Source organism: Pogoniulus pusillus, chromosome 14, assembly GCF_015220805.1.
Source record: "Pogoniulus pusillus isolate bPogPus1 chromosome 14, bPogPus1.pri, whole genome shotgun sequence".
Classification (NCBI taxonomy): domain Eukaryota; kingdom Metazoa; phylum Chordata; class Aves; order Piciformes; family Lybiidae; genus Pogoniulus; species Pogoniulus pusillus.
The window spans coordinates 9,842,738-9,865,136 of NC_087277.1; the positions used below are offsets into that span (position 1 = coordinate 9,842,738).

Sequence of the window (22,399 nt, forward strand, 5' to 3'; positions counted from 1 at the left end):
AAGTGTGTTAAGCTCTATTCCAAAACAGAGAGAAAGTCTCAGGAGCAAAGGATGCTATGTGCCATTGTGATGGTTTGGGTGTTACCCACCCCCCCACACACCTTGGAAATCACCCAGACTAGACTCAGCCAGCTCTGGAAATTGAATGAGGCTTATATTTACAGCTAGCACAATATACAAGCAGATATTTACAGTATATACAGTTATATACAGAAATATACAAGGTAAAAGGTAATGCAGAAACACAACTCCCCTCCCAGAAACCTGAGTCCCCAGGAGGCGCTCCCAACTGCCTTTCCACCTTCTCTCACCCCTCTCTACCTCAGACATGCTGTGTGCCCAAGGAAGAATGGAGGCTCAGTTAGGGGGTTTAGGAAGCAGGTGGATTAATCAGGTTAGGTTAGAGAGAATGCAGCCCAAAGCCCAGGCAGTGACTGAATGTCTTATCTATGTTTGGATTCTTCCTCTTATACCTCTCAGCATGCCTATGAGGGAAGTAGACATCACCATTGTTTCCCTTTCACAGCCTGTGATCTAATTCTTCTCACCAAAACATTCTAGCTAGCTTCAAACTAGCACAGCCATTGAAAGCTGTGCCTTAGGGCTCAGGAGTCAACTTCAGAGTAGAGCTTATATTTGAATTAAACCCTGATCATCATTTCTCTGGATAGCAGTCAAAATGGGCATTCTGATGCCTAGATATCTCTACTCCCAGATGCCCTGTACAAATCCTCTCAACTGCTATATTAGCAACCCAGTATTTAGCCTCCTCATCTCTTGAGTGACCAAGATGAATTTGCTTCAAGGCAGAGTTCCTTCTGCTGTGCCCACTGGAATTAGTGCCTGCCAGGGAAGATTCACTTGGACCATCTTGGCCAACCCCATTGAGCTACATGTGAGTCTATGAATGTAGCATCCAGGTGATGCACAGCCAAGTAGCAAAATGCATACATCAGCTTATCCTCCAAGAATCTCCTAGTAAATCTTGTCCTCTCTGAGCAAAGCTTGACTATACCGTGTAAGCAACCTCCTCATAGTGGAGCTAAATTGTCCTCAGGAGCAGACTGAAGAGAGAATGAAGGCATTTTCATAAACATTGAGTGAATATTGTCGAAGCAAGAAGAAATCCCCCTGAAGAGAAAAGCTCAGACAGGTTTCATTTCCCTTGAAGAGGAACTAAGAGTCTAAGTGCACCAAGCACCCTGCCTCTGCCCATTGTTGTGTTTGTGTGCAAGGCTGTGTGTGCAGTGAGAGATGCTGGCGACAAAAGGGGCAGTCAGTGAGTGATACTGATTTGAGCTGAAATTTAGTGGTGAGCTGAGAATTACACTGGTTTGGTCAGAATTAACACTAAAGATTAATCTGACTGTGAATTTTGGATCTGAACACCTGCTAGCTGCCAGCTACAGTTAAAATTTGCAGATGGCAGTTGTTTACATGAAAGGCTGAAGTAAAAGTCCAGATCAGGATGTTGTATGGATTGACTGAGCACATCCTTCTCCCACAGGGAACATTTTCTGCTTGTCTCTAATACGTTCTATAATTATAAGTCTGATGCATGCACCCCTTTGCTAGTGCTGATAATTGCCCTTGAAGGCAAAATCTTTCTGATGTTAGGCTTGAAGGGCCTCAAACCATTGTTGTTACCAACTCTGCAACCCTACTATCCAAAATCTGCTTGTCTGAAAATAAGCTTTAACATTTTTGAGGTCAGACTTTGAAATGATCATCTATATGTTGTAAGGAAGTCATAAATTTGCTCTTCAAAGCAAACACAGAATCATAGAATCAACCAGGTTTGAAGAGACCTCCAACATCATCCAGTCCAACCTATCACCCTGCCCTATCCAATCAACTAGACCATGGCACTAAGTGCCTCATCCAGTCTTTTCTTGAAGACCCCCAGGGACGGTGCCTCCACCACCTCCCTGGGCAGCCCAAGAGTGGGGCTCCTGGGTCTAGAAGTAGCAATAGCAGTTTTGGGTTTGCTTCTGAATCTCTTTAGTTAAAGAGGGAGATCATTAGGGCCAACAAACAGAGGCTTGCATGGCTTAGTGGTGGAGACAGTATCCTAGCTATATGTAGGTAAGGGCAGGTGAGGAAGCACTGTTCTGGAGTCTGAATACCTATTGGGACCAGCATACCCCATCAGGATCTTTACAAACTGTGGTGTGGCCAGAAGAGCTAATAAACAGGAGAGGACAAAAATTTTATACTTATGTGACTGGTCTTTTCTCTTTTTTGAAACCTAACTTAGGTTCATAACCTCCAAGCTAGTCATCTCCTCACTTGTAACCCTGCATCTCTAGGTAACTTTGGGAATGTCACCGATGGAGTATCAGCAGGAGCTGGAAAGAAAAAGAAGAGACGTGATGAAGAAGCAGAAGAAAGCCTGCTGCATGAGAGGGAGGATGAAATTTCTCATGAACTTGGAGTGCCCCTGATATCCACCACACCTCCTGAGAAGCCACTGATCACAGGTGGGAACAGGTGAGGAACTGTGCTTCAAAACCTTGTTATGCAGTACTTGGGCATCCTGGCAGCAATGAAATGTTGTGTGGAACAGTTAATTTCCTAGGCTCCACTGAAGTGAACTGCACTCATCTTCTGATCTTGGCCTTACGGACTCTTGTACTTGTGATGTTCCTAAAAGGACTGCCTTATAACAACTAAATACTGGAAAGCTGAGGGCAAGTGCAACACTTTCACTGTTATCCCTGGTGTAAGGTCCCATACTCTGATTACAAGCAGCATCCACCTTGCAATCAGCTGCTGAAGCAGAATAGCAAAAAATACTGAAATCGGGTCAAGACAAAGTCAGCTTTCCAGGACACTTTCCAGAGCTAATAATGATAGATGTAGACTTGAGAAGTAACAGAAGTAGGAGGAAATAGTGCTGGGAAAAAAGAGTGCAGCAATGGATGAAAACATGCAGTACAGTTCTGCTAAGTGGCCTTGTTTATTAACAGAAGTGTAAAGGTTTAGTTCATCTCAAAGCTGCTGATAAAAAGAAATGGTTTCTTTGTTGCTTGGGTAAGTAGAACAATCCCTGATACTGCTTGGATGGATAAAACCTCATTCTTTAGAAGGCCAAGCAATATATGGCTATAAGGACAAGATAAGAAGCATCAGCCTGGATCTGTTTGATTTCTGAACCTTCCTAAACTGAAATAATACTTTTATTCTTCCTTGGGATCAATGGCTTGGCCAGATTAAATAAGAGTTAGTGGAAGAAAAGAAGAATGAAAATATCATCCTGTTTTATTTCTGCAGCAAATAAAGCAAGGGGGAAAACCACAATGTTTAACAGAAAGATAGTTACCTCTCCTCATTAACAGGGCTGAGTACATGCAGAGTTGTCATTGTCCCTGTGAGACTGTGGGATTTTTAGTTTTTCCCTTGGCAAGAATTTACATTTAAAGAGCCACTGCGAAAGAGTGAATCATTCTTTAAACCTGCTCTTTGCCTCTTGGCCCACCCCAATGTTAACAAAGTTGTCAGTCATTAAAAATCCCTTCTGCTCAAACTGATGTAAAATGCTGCTTGTTTTTATCCCTCTTGAGCTATCTAAGACAGTTTAGCCAACTACAGCTACCAACTAATGACTCTCATCTCATATTGTCATCTTGGTGATCTCATCTCTGGATATTTTAAGTATTAATCAGTACTTATTGGGAAATGCAATATTTTAAGTAAACTCTGCATTTCAGAATCCTAAAGGAACAACAGAAAACAGTAATAAGAGTCAATTTTGGAGATTAAATCCACTAATTAATTAAAGGAGAAGGCAGAGCAATGAGACTTCTGAAACAGACACCATGAAATTGCCTCTTCCACATTATGGTAAAAGATAACACTGAAGAAGTGACTCTCCCAAACTGTCACAGAGGAAAGAATAGACAGGGAAATTCAGTTTTTCATGCAAGCTATTTCATGGCTATATTGTTTGCTTAGTAAATCCCATTAAAAGACTCACAATCCCTATGAATTTCAAACTAAGATGTTCTGGCCTTAGGAAATAGTTGAATTGTTCTCCCCTCTTATGAAACCAACAAAAATTAATGTTGGTAATTCAGGGATGTGTTAGCTATTGCATTGGGTTTTGTATTCAATAACATATGATGTCATGCTCAGCAATATGAAGCTGGGGAGGAAGAAAGAAGGAAGGAAGGGATGTTCAAAGTGACAATACTTTGTCTTCCTAAGTAAATATGTTATGGGGGATGGAGCCCTGCTTTCCTGGAGATGCTGAGGGGACACAGTGAATGAATTCCCTGTTTTGCTCTGTTTATGTGCAAAATTCTCACTTTACCTGTTAAACTGTTTTTATTTCAACCTACTAGTTTTCTCACTTTTACTCTTCCAATTCTGTCCTCCATTGCACCAGGAGCAATTGGTTGTGTTCAATTGCTAGCTGGGGTTATAGCACAACACAAGTATACACCAAAAATAGCTCTCTGGTATAGTCTCCTCTTAGATGCAGAGCACCAGGTTAAAGCCAGTCCTGGAACATAAAGCAGTTTAATACAGACAAACACCCAAAGAAAGCATCATTACCAAAAAAAGTCATTAGGGTAACTTGGACCTAAGATAAAAGGTGAGAAATGAGAGAGCAGCAGATGCACTTTTGAGTTATGAGTGACTTTTTACCAAGTAGGGTCCTGCAGATATGTTTCTGCCAAGGAATGTCAGTCTTCACTAGGTATTCCTTCTGAAGAGAAGCATCTTGCTAAAGTTATGTGGCGGTGAGTCTGCCATGCAACTCCCACTCTGCAGTGTGTGGGGATGTTGCTCTTGAAGAGATGATCAGATTTTCATCTTTCTTCTTTTTCCCTTGTTGCTTCCCACCACAGAGAGAGTGATTTCCCATTGGAATGGGCTGTCCAGGGAGGTGGTGGAGGCACCGTCCCTGGAGGAGTTCAAGCAAAGCCTGGATGAGGCACTTAGTGCCATGGTCTAGTTGACTGGATAGGGCTGGGTGATAGGTTGGACTGGATGATCTTGGAGGTCTCTTCCAACCTGGTTGATTCTATGATTCTAACAGCATTTCTGAGCTTCCCTACACGCTCCATTTTGCTACATTTTGTCCCACCCTGGAAAGTAGCAAAATTAGAGTCTTTGCCTTCAAGATTTTTCTCTTCAGGACCTCAAAGATAGCATAAGTGATGTTTGGGCTTATTCTCTCCAGTGTTTATTGATTTGAACACTTGAACACATCCTCTCATGTCTTTGGTTTCTGTGCTGTGAGAGAGCACCAAGGTTTTTCTTTCCCATACTTCCCATGAACTCTCACCTTAACAATCTTCTCCCTGCTTGATCTCACAGAAACTACCAATACCTGCCGTATGACGAGAGGAAGCCCTGTGTCTGTGTCAAGAGCTACTGGGGTGACCAGACTTTCCGCTTGTACTCTTCCAACACCCTTGAGAAGATGGCAGATCACCTGGTAAGTGGCAATCATCCTCCTGGGCTTGTGTATTCAGCAGAGGTTGGCAGTGAGAAGTTATGTTCCTCAAAACAGGCCTTCAAAATTTCCTCCACCTGCATTTGTTTTGTGAAAGAGCAGCTCATACCAACTCCTTCTTTTTTTCCTCCCCCCCAGTCTTATCACTTAGACCTAGTCAAGTATTCCTGTCCACAATTCTCCTTTTCTCAGAAACCTTTTATTCTTTGGAAGAAGAAACAATTAAAATGTGAGATGTGGAATCATTCTGTTTGCTATGGCTTTTCCTCTGATCTCTTCCTGCCCAGACCACCTGGTTTAACCTGTATTTATGCTGGAGACTTTAAATGACACTTTTTTTGGCTTTAGTTTTCCTCAAAACATTGATAGGAACAAAATGGTGTTATGGTCTCATGGGCAGTCAGTGTGATGCCCTAGTCAGAGTGTTTTCCCATGATGTGTTTTTTATACACTAGTCTAAAGCTGACTGGCAACAGACTCAAGAAAGTAGTTGTTTGTTTTCTCAAACAAAGAATATGACTTCTAACGTTAAGTATTTTAATTTGGAGCACTCACATTAAGAGTCTGATTCATCTCTCACTTATTGCATTCGTCATGAGCAACAACAGAGAAGTCACATTCATGCAAGGTTGTAAGACAGTGGCATTTAAGCCAACATTTCAAACTCAGGCGTTTGGAAATTAGACATCTGAATATTTATATGGAGAGAAATATCTGTACCTGAGCACCCACAGGCCTTGCTGGAAATCCAGCCACTTATGAGGCTCCATTTCTTAATGGTAGGTGTGGTGGTGAACCTTGGATATGGATTCAGAGGCCCGCTAAAGTCCAGCAAGTTAACTCCAGCAACTTGCTAAATTGAAGCAGCAGGGCTGGAAACAGAACCAAGGAGAACTAGATTTAACTCCTGTCTAGTGGAGGATATTTCCCACTGACTGACCTTCACCACAGAAGTAAGAAAACAAAGCTGCCTCAAGCAGTAGTAGCTTGGACCAGTAACATGAGAAACTGTGGAAAGGTCAAAATAAATCATAATGCTGGAGTCTTCTCTCTGCTTTCTTCGAGTCTAGTGACACATCAAAGGTCCTGCTCTGAAGTTACCAAGTTGCTTCTCCCATTCGTGGTTGTCATACAAAGTGGCAGAATGACAAAGTGTCCTTCTTTACCTATGGAATTTCCATATGTTTTACTTAGGAAGGATCATTAGAGCAAGTGAAGGACTTGATCAAAGTTTCAGAGGTTGCTTCTGAAGAGAAAATGAGGATGACCCTGAAGGATTTTATCAACCAATGCAGGTAACTGCACTTACTAGAAGCATACAGAAAATCAACTTTATATGTTGGCCACAAATTTGAATCAAGACTAGGAAACTGAAAGGGGGGAAAATGCAGTAAATTTACTTAGAACTGAGATATTTTACTTATTCTGCTATAAAAGCAAAGGACTTCCCAAACTGCAATTTACATTTGTACAGAGAAACTATTTGATTGTTATTTTCTACATTCACTATTGATCCTAGACCAATAATTGCCATATTATTCTGGTTTTCTGGGCTTCAAGAATGGAACATAGATAGGATAAGTGGGATTTAATAAAGTGTGTGAAAGACATACTATAAAAAAGGACAAGGTTAAGATGAAAAGATTGCACATGCTGGCATAAATCACTCTGAAGGCTCAGATGACATGATTTGGCTTGAAGAAGATACCAGCCTTAATTTCTAGTTATTATCCTTGTTTCTCTGAAATATGGAACAGAGTTTTTGGACTCCATTTTTTGAATCTTATAGGTGCTTATTATTAAATTTTAGAGAATTTCAGCATCTCTGTCCTCTGGTCCACTTACTCCATCAGAAGAGAACATTTCATTCCAATGTATCTTAGCAGCTCACGTTTGAAATATAACACACTTAAAGAGCCTGTTACTTTTGTGCCCTAGGGCATTCATTACCATTACTGAAAAGAAGCCCAAAGGTTTGAACTACACTGCCTTGGACAAGAAGAGACTCATGCTGTTCAAACAAGAGCTGGTATGTGTGGGTTTTCCTTTAAGCATTGTTTCAGTGATGTTAGCTGCAAGCATGCTCATTGTATCTATTTTAATTTCTATTTGATCCAATCATACTCTAATGCTTTGTAATTAGTATGGATATAGTGATTAGGAGCTTGGTTTTTTTTTAAGTAAACCCCACTGTGGTTATTAAAGAGTTATACCATACCCTAAAAGAATCCAGAATATGTTTATGTTTCATATAAATAAGACACTACAATAATGAGATGATTTTTCTTTTCTGTGCATCTTAAAATGGAATGATGCTGAGTTCAGTGGAAAAACATCACATTAATATAGTTGTTAAGCATTTAATCACTGTGGGGAGGCTGAACTTCCAGGCCGGTAAAGTCCAGCATTTGATATTCCCAAACCCAGTCATCTCCTCCAGAGAACCTCTGAGAAGAAACCAAACTGGATAGAGGTCATCTTAAGGTTTAGTAGCTTTATTTACTGTGTATGACACAGAATTTTGTTGTGACCTGTATTGTTGGGGTCCGGAGGCTGGTGAGACACAGGATCTGGGCACTGACGAGTCAACTCAGCAGCTTGCTATGCATCAGCACAGCTTTATTGAGGCAATACAATGGTTTATATGCCACTTGGAAGAGGTGTGCACAATTAACTTAGTTTGAGATTGGTACAAGTGGAAAGTACAGATTGGCTCAAAGTTATGTGTAAGATACAGATAGGTCATTCTGTATGAAAACAACCTGTGTAGGTATAGGCTGGATATTAGGAAGAAGTTCTTCACAGAGAGAGTGATTTCCCATTGGAATGGGCTGCCCAGGGAGGTGGTGGAGGCACTGTCCCTGGGGGTCTTCAAGAAAAGACTGGATGAGGCACTTAGTGCCATGGTCTAGTTGCTTGGTTAGGGCTGGGTGATAGGTTGGACTGGATGATCTTGGAGGTTTCTTCCAACCTGGTTGATTCTATGATTCTATGTGGTTCCACCCCAGGGGGCTGGCAGGCTCAGCCCCCTGGAGCTGTGTCCACCCCAGGGGCCGGCGGGTCCAGCCCTCTGGAGGTGTGCGTGGGTTGCTCACAGTCCACAGCCTAGCTTCCTTGAGCCAGCAAGGCTTCAAGGACATTCTCCCTCACGTTTACAGCTCATGTCCCACTGTGGGAGAAATCTCCCACACTGTATCAGGACCAAGGCATGACAATTCTAGGTGGCAATCACATGTCTCTTAGGAGAACCACACATGCAGTACACATGCAAGCAAAAAGAAAATGGGAAACATTTACATTTTGTGTTATTTAGCTCCAAAGATTTGGCAGTTTTCTGTTGTGCCAAAGTAAGTAGTTGTCACCTTGAACCAGATGTTTCAATCTTCTCTTTTAAATTTTAATAAAAGACTATTTTTGCCTTCTGTATCCAGTTTAAGCTACTTGATAATGCATTAAAAATACATATTGTCTTTCCTGACTGCAGGAAGCAATGTCCAGTGATGCCAAGGGAATTGTTAAGCAGCAGCAGAAAAAGATGCCACTGGATGAAATGATGCGCGAGACTCAGAGCTTCATAGACAAAATTAGATTCTTGGTTGATGAGGTAATCCACACAGAAATGTAGATTAATTTACAATGCAGGGCTCGAGTTTGATTTTCATCATCTCATATGAATAACGGCTCCTAGCCTGGTTATCCAAAGAGTTCTCCTCTGGATATCTGGACTCTGTCCTGTCCTATGTTAAACAGAGCTGTTAATGGAAGCAGGTATGCAATGCTGGGCCACATAGTATGGAGGGTGCAGTTCAGACAGTTTGTGAGTTTTTTGTTGTCATTTTTTTGTAAGTAAAGTCATCCCATATGTGCCCTGGTGGTTTGGAGACAGCCTGCTTTCTGATCTGAATTCATATCTGTGCTTGTATGGATGTAGTGGTTTGAGCTGGTATGAGCTCAGGAGTCTCTATACTGTATTTCACTGTGCAGACACTGCTTAGACATGCTTAGTGATAGGAGAATGGACATATTTGGTCAAGACAAAATCCAGCCAGTGGAATGCTGTCCCTCTGAGAGCTGTCTGTGCTGGCAAACTAGCCAGAGGCATGGCTGCTCACTGGCTCAGAGTGCAAGTGACACACCTTGGCATGGTTTGCAGCCTAGCCCCAAATTCTTTGCTCCCATAAGAGACCAGAATGACCTTGCTCACAGTGACTCCCGGGAACAGTCCCTCTGAGGCTGGCCTCAGATTCTAACTATGCTTTGCCTGAGGAACTGTTATTTTGGATAGGGCAAGGTGATGCCATGGAGCATCCTCACAAACGTAACAGATGATTGTACACCAGTGCTTGAGTTTGGACCTGGTCCTTTTTGGCTTGCTGGTACAGTTAAGTTGATGGTATTTCCATGGTAGATACTTGCAATTTATGCAGTCTGTGAGTTATTTGCTGAGATAGAATCATATCCAGATTTTAATTTTCATCTGTGCTTAGGAATGGAGGTTTGGAGTACAAAGCATGAAGCGACAGCCTCTTTTAGTCCAGGTGTAGATCTGCCGCTCCACAGGAGCTGTGAGGGAATCAGCTCTTGGTAGAAAGTGTCTTAACAAAAAAACCAAAAAACAATGGTGGTATTCAAAGGAAAGAAAATTCTACTCCAATATTCCTTGTCGTTTAACAGCCACAGAATACTGTGCCTGATGTGTTCATCTGGATGCTCAGCAGCAACAAGAGAGTTGCATATGCAAGAATCCCAGCAAAAAACATACTCTATTCCCCAGCAGAAGAGCAGAGAGGCAAGGACTGCGGAAAGATTAAAACCCAATTTCTGAAAGTAAGTCTGGGACCCTCTGCAAACACGTGTACTAGTTTGAAGCTAGCTAGAATGTTTTGGTGAGAAGAACTAGATTACAGGCCATGAAACAATGGTGATGTCTACTTCACTCATAGGCATGCTGAGAGGTGTAAGATGAAGAATCCAAACATAGATAAGGTAGTCGGGAGGCACTCTCTGTTCGGGCTGTGGGTTGCATTTTTCTCTCTCTAATTAATCTAATCTAATTAATTTCTCTCTCTGATTAATCTACCTGCTTCCTAATCCCCTGGCCAGCTCTCCATTCTTCCTTGGGCACAAGGCAACGTCTGGGGTAAGGTAGAGAGGAGTGGGAGAAGGTGGAAGGGCAGTTGGGAGCCCCTCCTGGGGACTCAGGTTTCTGGGAGGGGTGCTGTGTTTCTGCATTACCTTTTAACTTGTCTATTTCTGTCTATAGCTGTATATACTGTAAATATCTGCTTGTATAGTGTGCTAAGCTGTAAATATAAGCTTCATTCAATTTCCAGAGATGGCTGAGTCTAGTCTGAGTGATTTACAAAGTGTGGGGGGTGGGTAACACCCAAACCATCACAACATGTGACGCCTGGGGAACATTCAGTAGTCACATTTCTTCCAGAGATTGTATTTTACAGCCACATCTTTGTAATGCACTAGACACGTATAAATGTTTGTAACTGTCAGCTATTAATCTTTGCTTCTTACATTTTTTGATTGCCCTTCTTTAAGTACTGTATCACTGCCAGGCTTTGGGTATAAGGGTAAATAATTCTTTCATTACTTCTCATGGAAAGAATATATCATTGTTTATCTACAGCTGCACACACAGATAGCAGAGGTAGAGCCTCTTTGCTAGCAAAGATGTCAGAATGCAGCAGATAAAAATCAGGGAGGAGGTTAGTAAGAGATCAGCACACAGTAGTAAATGATCAGCACACAGCAACTCAGCAAGGAAAGCGAGGAGACTGGTGAGGGGGCTGGAGGGAAAGCCTGATGAGAGAGGCTGAGGGAGCTGGGGTTGTTCAGCCTGGAGGAGACTTAGAGGGGGGCTTATCACTCTCTACAACTACCTAAATAGAAGTTGCAGCCAGGTGGATGTCAGGCTCCTCTCTCAGGCAACTTGTGATACAACAAGAGGGTATAGTCTGAAGCTGTGCCAGGGGAGGTTTAAGTTGAATATTAGGAAGTCCTTCCTCACAAAAAGGCTGATTAGGCACTGGAATGGACTGCCCAAGGAGGTGGTGGAGTCACCATCGCTGAAGGTCTTTAAGAAAAGACTGAACGTGGCACTTAGTGGCATGACTTAGCTGTCGTGGTGGTGTTAGGTTATAGGCTGGACTTGATGATCTCAGAGGTCTTTTCCAGCCTCAATGATTCTGTGCAACCTATGTATACAAAATTCTTCGTGCTTGCTATATAAAATGTGCCTAGGTTTGTGCAGTGTTCAAAACATTACTGTGGAAGTGTTCAACATGAAAGAAAGGCTTAGTGGATATGCTCCTACAGTGTGACTGGTAGTATCTGGCAGTGGAATAATATGCCATGTAATTGTTACTATGCCATCAGAAATATAACCAAACACACAAGGCAATAGTAGCTTCCTATAATCACTTTCTACTGTTTTTTCCACTCCCATAAAGCACAGCTAAAAAGCAGATAAAAAGATCTAAGCTCCTGGTTGTTGCCATAGTTAGTTATTAAGCACTGGGCTATTTGCCTACATGAATTAAAAAATACCATAATTAACTCTCCAGTCCCTTCAAGAGCAAGAATTACCTTAAGAGCAGATAGTACTAAACACTGACCTCAACAGAGTTAAATGAAGTGAGAGGGGAGAGGAAGTATTTACCAGTAATATTTGTCAAGTAATGGTTTATACTGGAATATGCTTTCTGAGTAATATTTTTAGTGATACGTGAGACAAAGTATTGGAGACCAGAAATTATATGGCATAGAAACTAGGCTGATGTCTGGGAACAGCAGGGTGTCAGCTAGCACTATCAGCTGCAAGTATTAGGTATCCTGCACAAACCTCTGCATATTAGGCAGCATGCCATTCACACAGACTTTCAACTGAGCAAACTTCTCAGTTCTTCTGTAAGAATCACAGATGTTCCCTGTGCAAAATGGGTCTCAGGGCCACTCATTGCTGAGAAATTCCACTTGTCAGTAAATGCCCCTTCATTTTACTCAGACTTGGCAGAACTCAGCATCCAGCCTTCTCTCTTTCTTGAGCTTATTGATAATGGGTGGGTTTCTTTCTTCAGTTACCAGGCAAGCGCCCACTGGGCTGGACAGTGCAGGCAAAGGTGGATGTCTTCCTATGGCTTGGACCTGCCAGATATGCTCACAGCATTATGGAGAATTTGCCTGTGGGATATGAGATGGAATTACCATATAACACCAGCCCAGGGCACAGTGTGGTGCCCTCACCTGCCTGCCTGCTGTACAAAAGTAAGACACTGTTTCTTGTCCCTATCAGCAATTAAGAGACATGGCTCCAAGAGCTCTAATTTGGAGGGTGACACAACCTCTGTTTAAAGTAACTGGTCAAAGCTTAGTATCTTTTAATCAGAAAAGGCCACTGCCACTTGCATATGTCAAGGGAAGAAAGGACCTGTTCCTTTTGATTTCTATTCCCTGTCTCATGGCTATGTGTCCTTGTAATGAAGAAGTACCTTGCAGTTCTCCTGATGGAGCTTCTGTGTTGAACACATAGTAGATAAAGCAGGGGTGTGAAATAAAAACTGCAGTTATCAACCTTGCAGTAGTAAAATCAAGTGGCAACTTGATTTTAAGTGAATACAGAAGTTTCACACAAGTTCTGAGAGCATCATAAATTAGACAGCACCAGCAGCAGTTCCCCTTGTCAGATCCTGATCGGACAGCAGGAGAGGAACCTTCCCTTCCTTGTTATGTGCTGCATCATTTCCAAGAAGCTGACATTACTGTTCTCTTTGCAATGGCACAGCCACACACCTCTTCCAGCTGAGAGCCCACATGTATCAGGCAAGGGGGCTGATTGCAGCTGACAGCTCTGGACTTTCTGATCCCTTTGCAAAAGTTACTTTCACATCACGCTGCCAGACCACAAAGGTAAGTCCCAAAGCCTCTTCCAGTAAATTTCCAATTAAACCATGAAAAGGAAAAAGTCTTGGCTTTGCAGAGAGATACCTATCCGGGAAAGTCAGATGCCTGCTGTTAAAGAGCAACTGCAAGCAAGGCAGAAGTTTAGGTCTAATCTGCTACTCTTACACAAGATGCAGAAGTGCTGGTTATTTTAGCTCAGATATCATTTCCTCTGTGACTACTGGGACATTATAATAAGTGAATTCCCATTCTCTACATAATTTTCTACCTGGTTTCACTTTTGGCTTTGGCATTGCTCAGTATGAGGATGAACCCCCTTGGTTCTCTGGTCTATGTGTACAGCAACTGTGCAGAGAGCAAAGACCTTACGTGGCTTCGATAGACATGTGAGCCAGCGTGGCTCTGTGCAATGCAGCCTGGCAAAGCTCGCTGGTGGCTTCACAGTGGTGTCCCGGGTTAGGGTAGATCCCTCCCCCAGTAGAATAAACTCATCACAACACAGATTTTTTTTTTTTTTTGAAAGTCAGGGAAAGGTGAAATTGTATTTCTTATAGTTTAACAGTATAAAGAGAAATAAACTACTAGAGAAAAAAAAAATATAATAACCTTAAGGAAGACAGGGATGGGGTCAAGCTGCGGCAAAGCTGCAAAAGCAGCAGCAGCCGGGGAAGATAGCAGCAGGCACAGCTCAAGCAGCAAAAGCCAGCAAGGGGAAAGAACAAGCTGTGCTTCTAGGCATAAAGCTCTTGATGCGCCAATGAAATGATATTAACTTATCCATTGTTGCATTGTATGGCCTATCCCTGGAATGTTCACCTCTCCCCTACATCTGAGCTCGAAAATCAGCTCAAACAGCCACAAGTGGTGAAGTTGAAATGAAAATGAAGAGATGTGAGGCTTTGTGCAACACTTAGATGCTGCAAAAATGTGCCCGTAGGAGGTGGTCTCACATTTCCCTCGGGTGTCTCCAGGTGGCAAATAGTCTCCTGTAGACATGTGGTGAAGCCTGTAGAGAGAAGGGAGAACTTCTACAGAGCTCCATCAAGAAGGGCTGGAGTACAGCCCTGGCAAATGAGCGGGAGGATGGTTGTTCATGGAACACAAAGACTGACTTTGAGAGGTCCTGAGCCCTCCACAACTACCATGCAGTTAAAACGGATCTGGGAGTTCCGAAATCTGTGCCTCAACCGGAGTTTGCTGGATCAAACATGTTCATACTTCAGAGAAAGTATTTAACTCCTCCCTCCAAAAACTCCACGGGAGACTGTTTGAACTCAATTCACTCTAAAAATCCTTTGACAGCTGCTTCTTCTTCTTTTTATTTTTATGAAACAATGAGCTGAAGGGAGCAAGAAGCAAGAACTTCTCATTGCTCTAAGCCTGGGTGCCTGTTTATGACACTTTTCCTCAAGAATATCAATGAATGTTTTCCTGCAATGTGATTTTAACTTCTATTAGAAGTTTGTGAATGAAGCCAAGAGTTTGCGCTTAGATGAGCCAGATTCAGGAAAGCAGAAACAGGCCCTGGGAATATAGGTTTTATAGGCACAAAAGTGTTTTGATTTATTCATTGTCTGAACAAAATATTTCAGCCAATAACCTGCATGTTTCCAGAAGCCTGCCAGCCAAGTGCCAATAAACTGCAGTCAAGAGCCTTATTTCCATTCGAAGGGATGACAGCAGGTTCTGAATCATTTTGCATTGTCATATTTTTTCCTCTTTAAATGTTATCTCTATTAAGTATATTTCCTGCCAAGACAGCTAAAACAGTGAACTACAGCCAAATTACAACAAATTAAAAGCTATTATTATAATTCATTAGAATACTTTTTCTCTTCTTTTAGGTGTGTTTGTTTGCTTGTTGATTTTTAATGAAGTGTTATGTTCTGCTATACTGAAGTGAAAACAAGATTGGAAAAAAAAGTACCCTCTGAGAATCACAGAATGCTTTGGGCTGTAAGGGACCTCCGAAGGTCACAGGATGTCAGGGGTTGGAAAGGACCCAAAGCGATCATCCAGTCCAAACCCCCTCTGCAGTCAGTAGGGACATGAGATGTGAAAACTGGCCTGGGTTTAGGGCAGAGGTTTTGTTTCATAGCTTTGGACGTGTGACTGCTTTCCTAAAGCAACACTCTTCCTCTAAATGTAACACCTGGTGGTCAATACCTGGTCAGGTATTGCCATGCTTGTGAGGGGTTTGTCAGCCAAAGAGGGGAATGGAGAAATTTTAGATACCAGCCTCAAGGTGAAATACTCATCTGCTTCTAGCTGAGAATAGCTGCTGGAGAATGTGATGTCTCAGACAAGCAATTGTTCAGGCTATGGGAAAGGATGTCAGCAGTAGATAAGGATGCTTTGCAGAAAGATTCTCAACTAGCCAGTTAATGGATCATTAAACATTTAATCTCTTTCTTTAGATCATTTCTCAGACGTTATCCCCCACCTGGAACCAGACGCTGCTCTTCAACAGCATTGTGCTTCACGGTGACAGAGAAGAGATTGCTCAGATCCCACCAGAGATTGTCATTGAGCTGTACGACGACGATGCAGTGGTAAATTCTAAATCCTTCCTAGTAAAACACTGGGCTCTTACATGCTACTGCCAGTGTGAAAGCAAAGCTGTGTCACTGAATATGTATTAAACGGATAACCTTGCTGAATGGAGCTCAGTGTCACAGTGGTTTGCAGTTTAACATCTGAAAACAGCTCTGAGACTCACTTTATGCCTTCAGTCAGCTGTGGCCTTGTTTTTTCTCCAAGTGAATCTTATTCCCATGGCCTGGCTCACAGAAATCAGAATCATGTTGTCCCAACCTCACTTGCACACAACCACAAATATTGTCTGGGGAGACAAATTTATCTCTGACCATGCAAGTTCTGACACAGTCTCACTGATTGGATGCAGAGCTCAGAAACTTTAGATGCTCTGAAGAGGTACTAAGTACTTAGCTCTTCTATTTTCAAGGCTGTCTTGTCTTTTACCTTACTTTTTCTTCCAGCAGAAGTGTTTTTTTTTCCCCAAATACTAAACTCTGCTTCACCTTGGCATCTGTGACAGCTGTAAAATTCAAATGCATTTGACACTGGTATTCTTTTGGGTTTTAGGGTAAAGCAGAATATATTGGATCTACAGTGGCTGCCCCTGTGGTGAGACTTGCTGATCAAAGCTATGAACCACCTAAACTTTCTTACCACCCAGTGCATTGCGGAAATCTTTCAGGAGGAGACCTTCTTGCTGCATTTGAACTTCTGGAGGTAAATTAGATTTTCTTGGCCGTCACACTTTTACACTCTGGGCTCACAGAAGCAATGGTGGCATCAAGACCCATCACCCTCTTGAATGAATGGGAACTGCAACTGGAGCAGCTTCATTCTGCTCTTGTATCTCACAGCCCTTGTGCAATCTCTCTCACTCATGCTGCCTCACTCTTGCAGGCACTGAGCCTCATTTGCCCACCTTTTACCATGTCCTAGATTAGCCTCTGGCCTGAGAAACAATTGAAAAGTTCTACCACCACCAATGGCCTGCTTGCTGGAGGAGCACCTGGCCCTCACTCTAGCAACCTCAAAGCTCTCAGTCTTAAGGAAAGGATGTGGTAAACAATAAGGTTTGGATTAAGCATTAAGAGAAATGCTACAGTGGTTTCCAGCTGGGAGACTGAAGAGCAATTCAGCTCACTTCTTGGGCTATCCCAGCAGACACGTGAGTGACCTGTACTGTGCCTGGGATTTCACAGAATTTCCCTGGAATGTGCAAAGCCATCAGTCAGAGGAAGTTTCTCTCTCCAGTTTATTCTGAAACGGGAAAAATGTGGAACCTCATGACACATTTTACAGCTATTCCCAAGATAAATCAGACTTTTAAGCACGATGGGCTAATTATGTTCTTTGTGAAAGCCTGAAATGCAGCACCAGGTGGAACATTTCCTCATTATAGTGGGTACCTAGGGATAGAGTCTGGTGATGGAGCCATAATTTTTATTTTGCAGCCATTTTCTTGTGAAAGTCTTCTAAGCAATTCTGCTCAGGGTTTTTGGTAAATAGAATTACCATGCTTCCCATTTTTAGTAAATAGAATTACCAGGCTTCAGTGCATGTGTGACTTTAGAGCTGACTATGTCCTGCTAGGGCAAACAAGCTTGTTTGGGTTTTTGTTTTGTTCTGTTTTCCCAGAAAAGGTCATAAATGAAAGCTCTTCATTCATCTTCCTGCCAAACGCTTTAGCATGGCTGCAGGACAGATCGTGATCCAGGTCACTTTCTTCCCGCAGCATAACCTGTCTGCTCTGCAATGTGTCTTCTAAAACTGCATTAAATTGTTGTGTTCTATGTGCTCTTCATTGATACTCCTGATACTGGTTTTATTCTTCCAAAAAAAAACAGCCTAAGTTATGACTGCTTAATTTTTCAGATTCCTGAGGCAGATCCAGACAGACTTCCCCCACTGGATCCTCCAGATGTTGGCCAGATTTACCCAGTCCCAGCTAACATCCGACCTGTTTTGAGCACGTACAGAGTAGAAGTGAGTTATTTAGAATACTTTCATTTCCAAATCTCAGCTTTGTTCATTCTCTTGTTTACCTGTAAGGATGTTGATTTTAAAATCCTGATCAATAGGACTCAAGTAAAAATAGCATATGAATCCCACCAGAATGTGGTGAGCTCAGATCAAATTGATTTTTCTCTGAGGCTGGGCATGAGGCTAGCAAGGGCTGCGTCTCAGTCCTGGCTACTGTGAAGGGACTGCTGCCATGGCAGTGTGATGGATGGATCTGCACACTGTGCAGCCCAGGGAAGTGTCTGCAGGAGATGGAGAGCTCTGATGCTTTAAATGAACCAAGGCCCTGGCATTCAGATGAATATTCACAGAATCACAGATTGTCTGGGGCTGGAAGAGACCTCAAAAGATCATCCAGTCCAACTCCCCAGCCGGAACAGGATCACCTAGACCAGATCTCACAGGAATGTGCCCAGGCAGGTCTTGGATATCTCCAGAGAGGGAGACTCCACAGCTCCCCTGAGCAGCCTGTTCCAGCGTTCGGTCACCCTCACTGTGGAAAAAAAATCCTCCTCATGTTTACATGAAACTTCCTATGCCTCAGCTTCCACCCATTGCCCCTTGTCCTGTCATTGGGCATCACCAAGAAGAGCCTACATTCCCCTTGTCTTGCTGGAAAGAGAACTTTTGCAAATGTGATTATTGTGGCTTGTCATTGGCAATAACTCCTTAACAAAAACTGGTTGTCAGTGTCTTCAGTTTCCTCCATTAACTAGTCATTGAATATCAGATTTGGTTGGGTTTTTTTCTGGTAGTCCTGCATTCCCACAAAGAGATGAGGTGATGGAATCTCAGCAGTGGCTTCCACCAGCCTGAAGCCTCTCTACAGGCTATGGATACTTCTTTCTGCCCACCACAGGTCCTGTTCTGGGGTGTTCGAGAGCTGAAGAAAGTCCAGCTCCTCTCTGTAGATCGCCCCCAGGTTCTCATTGAATGTGCAGGGAAAGGAGTGAAATCCTCTGTCATCCAGAGCTACAAGAAAAACCCCAATTTCAGTGGCCTTGCAGACTGGTTTGAAGTGGTGCGTATAGCATGCTGCTCCTCACCTGTCCCTTCTTTGGTTAGGCAAGATGACAATCACTGATTCTGTTCCTTACCTGTTAAATAATTTCCTCTGGGTCTTGATTAAATGTTAAGGGGTAGCAGTTCTCATGCAAGAGTTACCCATTTGAAAATGCTTTAAGAGGCTTTTGCTACAACTGTGTCACAGACAGAGATGATGTTCCTCATGTTACTTCCCAAGCAGGCAAGGAAATATGCTGCAATTAGATTTTTGCTGGCAAGTCAGAACTTGTTGGCAGACAACAGGGGTATTTTTAGTACTACTTCCTCCTCCTTTCCCATTCTGCAGGGTAGTGCTCAGTTTTCTTTATTTTGTGTCATTTCTTTCTCCATGCTTGCTGTTAGAATCATAGAATCAACCAGGTTGGAAGAGACCTCCAACATCATCCAGTCCAACCTAGCACCCAGCCCTATCCAATCAACTAGACCATGGCACTAAGTGCCTCATCCAGTCTTTTCTTGAACACCCCCAGGGACGGTGCCTCCACCACCTCCCTGGGCAGCCCATTCCAATGCCAATCACTCTCTCTGTGAAGAACTTCTTCCTTATATCCAGCCTATACCTACCCTGGCACAACTTGAGACTGTGTCCCCTTGTTCTATTGCTGGTTACCTGGGAGAAGAGGCCACCCCCCACCTGGCTACAATGCCCTTTTCTGGTAGTTGTAGACAGTAATAAGATCACCCCTGAGCCTCCTCTTCTCCAGGCTAATGTTATGGACTGGAAATGTAAATACTGCTCATTGGCTGGGTTATAAGAGCTGATACTTTCAGTGGACAAAGATCAGCAACCAAAACCAACAATTCATTCAAATTACTCTAGTTGCTAGCATCAAGAAAGATGTTTGTTTCTAAAGCAAAAGGATAACAAAACACTTACTGAAGTGTAAGTTTTCTCTTTGGTAATTCATCCTATAAGGCATGTGTCCAAATTCAGTGTCCACACTTGATGGTTGGACAAACTGAGTCTGATAGGGTGAATAGTCTTCACCAAAGCAGTTGTGACATTAAGATTCATGACTGCCAATGCATGTTCATTACTTCTGAGCATTCCTGATTCTCTCACTTCATTCTGAGCTGTTTGCATATGACAGCACAAGTCTCAGCTCAGTAATACAGTCTATGTGGCCCACTCTGTGTTCTTAAAGACAAATCTTTCTCCAGACTTGGCAGAAAACTGTGATCAGATCTATATCATCTGTGCTGTATGCATTCTGCATCTTGAGTATCTGAATAGCTGAGAAGGAGGGGAGGAGTAAAAGCCTCATTGCTGCACATGACAAATATTCTGTATGTGTTAGGACATATTCTTTAGCAGTTCTCATGCTTCTTTCTGTCCTCCACTAGGAGCTGCCTGAAAATGAACTCCTGCATCCACCACTAACCATCTGTGTGGTTGACTGGAGAGCGTTTGGGAGGAGTACTCTTGTTGGAACTCATACCATCAACTGCCTTAAGCAGTTCCTGTGTAAAACCCAGCGGGGTCCACGAGACACACCTAACAGACCAGACACTGCAGAAATTGAGGAAGGTAAACGTCCAATCCTGATCTCAAATTCCAATCCCAAATGTCCAAATTGGACAAAGGCTTAAAGGCTTAATAGTAGGCATGTTCTCTGAATGTATGAATCATTGCATTGAGTGTATGGTCAAACAATGAAAAACATTTCACGTTCAGCTAATGTGATGATAGCATTTCTGGCAAAATCTTACCTAACTTACAGAGATTCACTTTCAGCTTCACCTGAGTCATCCCAGCCTGCTGAGCTACCCCGAGAAGAACCATTTTTAGCTGATCATGTCTATGCTGAGGTGGAGCAGGGTAAATGTACAGTGATAGAGCTAGATTCATCTCCTGCAATGCTTCCTGCCTCTGAACCAGAGCATTCTGCCTCTGAACAAGAAAAACAGAGAAAACAGAAGGTGGGTATAGCTGAAACTGTCAGCTAACTTTCTGTTGCAGTCTTGCAGACTTTAGCCCTTCCTTATAAATCTCTTACTTAACTCAGGATTAGAGAGGTACAGATGTAAAAACCCATGCCATTTTGCTGGCCCTTGGGAGAACTAGTTAGCAATGAAGCTTTGGTCCCACATAATGTCATTACTTCTATTAACAGATACTTTCTTTTTAGTGTTGGTGGTCACCTCTATATGGGCAAGTACTAGGAGTAGGAGGATTTCTACTTTTCCTGCCATTACTTAATTGCAAATCTTGATCTACTCTATTGAGAAACTCTGACTGTGAATGACTGTTTCTGCTTTCACCCCTGCATTTAGGCAGGGGTGAAAGCCACACTGCACAAATATGAAACAGTCTTTCTACAAAAGATCTTTCTGTCAAAGTATAAAATTGGTGTTAGCCTGTGATGAAATACAGGGAACTACAGAAAAACAGGGCAGTTGTGGTGAGCATGGTGTTTACAATACAGTATACTCTCTAGAAGCTGCCCATTATTAGTTGTTTATAACATGCTCCTCCTTTCTCTGTAGTTTCTCCAATCACACTCATCCTTTTATTAACAGCAAAAGCAAAGGATACAGAACTAAGATGCAATTCAGAAGCTGCTTTTGCAGCTACATAAAACATGCTTCTTTAACCTTTGAAGTTTCAGTGATCAGAGGTTTCCAACATCTTTCATAATAAGGAGGTCAAAGAACCTGCGGGAAAATCTTGTTCCTTAGGTGTGGACTTCTGTCTGGATCTTTCATCTGGTGCCAAACAACTTTAATGTATGACAGCAAAATATAATAAGAGTCCTAAATGGTACCTTGTAATATAACCATTTGTGTTAAATTAATTATCATTCCCACTTACCTGTTATGTCCAAGTATTTAGCTTTGCTCCAGCCTCCCCAGCTAAGCTGACAGCTCTGTAACAGTACAGGGTGAAACACTCCATTTAACAAGAGTCAACCATTAGGCAGCAATTAAATCAGTAAGACTTGCCACAGGTGATCTTCAGGATCAGATTTTAGCTTCTTGTAAGAGAACAGCTAAATTGCAGTTACTGTTAGGACTCTTTCTTCTTTCAAAGGGCAGTAAAATAAAGTAGCAATTGGAGTAGTTCTTAAAGTATTTGCAGATTTAATTAGGTTAAATCAATTTGTGTCTGAATGTCCATGTCCCTTGAAACATCATTATTTCTCTATGTAGATTTGTCTGTTGCATGGTTTGCATGGTAAAGTCTCAAATGTTCAAAGTTTCAGCATCATCAGTAGGTAATGTAAAGATAGCTTGAATAATATAGTGGTTGTGATGAACTATCTTGGAATGGCAGTCAGACACTAATGCATACTACATTTTATTTAGCTCTTGGAGGTTGAAGTTTTCTTTGTTCATGCTTGCTGTCGTGAGTCAAGTGATTAGTTTTAAATGAAGCCTAGAGCTGTTTTCCCCATGCTT

The 22,399-nt window shown here is 42.4% G+C and overlaps 2 protein-coding genes across 4 annotated transcripts in view; one reads left to right on the top strand and one right to left on the bottom strand.

The window, feature by feature from the left end:
- Window positions 1-22,399, bottom strand: part of LOC135181246 (annexin A13-like) — a 261,747-nt gene that overhangs the window by 116,942 nt on the left and 122,406 nt on the right. The window lies entirely within an intron of this gene.
- FER1L6 (fer-1 like family member 6) overlaps window positions 1-22,399 on the top strand; it is an 87,777-nt gene that overhangs the window by 43,196 nt on the left and 22,182 nt on the right. Inside the window, exons 13-26 of the mRNA XM_064154243.1 lie at window positions 2,310-2,490; window positions 5,326-5,446; window positions 6,659-6,759; window positions 7,403-7,493; window positions 8,949-9,068; window positions 10,139-10,291; window positions 12,556-12,742; window positions 13,260-13,384; window positions 15,796-15,930; window positions 16,484-16,633; window positions 17,789-17,899; window positions 18,795-18,956; window positions 20,345-20,528; window positions 20,736-20,920. Coding sequence (XP_064010313.1) covers window positions 2,310-2,490; window positions 5,326-5,446; window positions 6,659-6,759; window positions 7,403-7,493; window positions 8,949-9,068; window positions 10,139-10,291; window positions 12,556-12,742; window positions 13,260-13,384; window positions 15,796-15,930; window positions 16,484-16,633; window positions 17,789-17,899; window positions 18,795-18,956; window positions 20,345-20,528; window positions 20,736-20,920 — 2,006 coding nt within the window. The remainder of the gene's footprint in view (window positions 1-2,309; window positions 2,491-5,325; window positions 5,447-6,658; window positions 6,760-7,402; window positions 7,494-8,948; window positions 9,069-10,138; window positions 10,292-12,555; window positions 12,743-13,259; window positions 13,385-15,795; window positions 15,931-16,483; window positions 16,634-17,788; window positions 17,900-18,794; window positions 18,957-20,344; window positions 20,529-20,735; window positions 20,921-22,399) is intronic.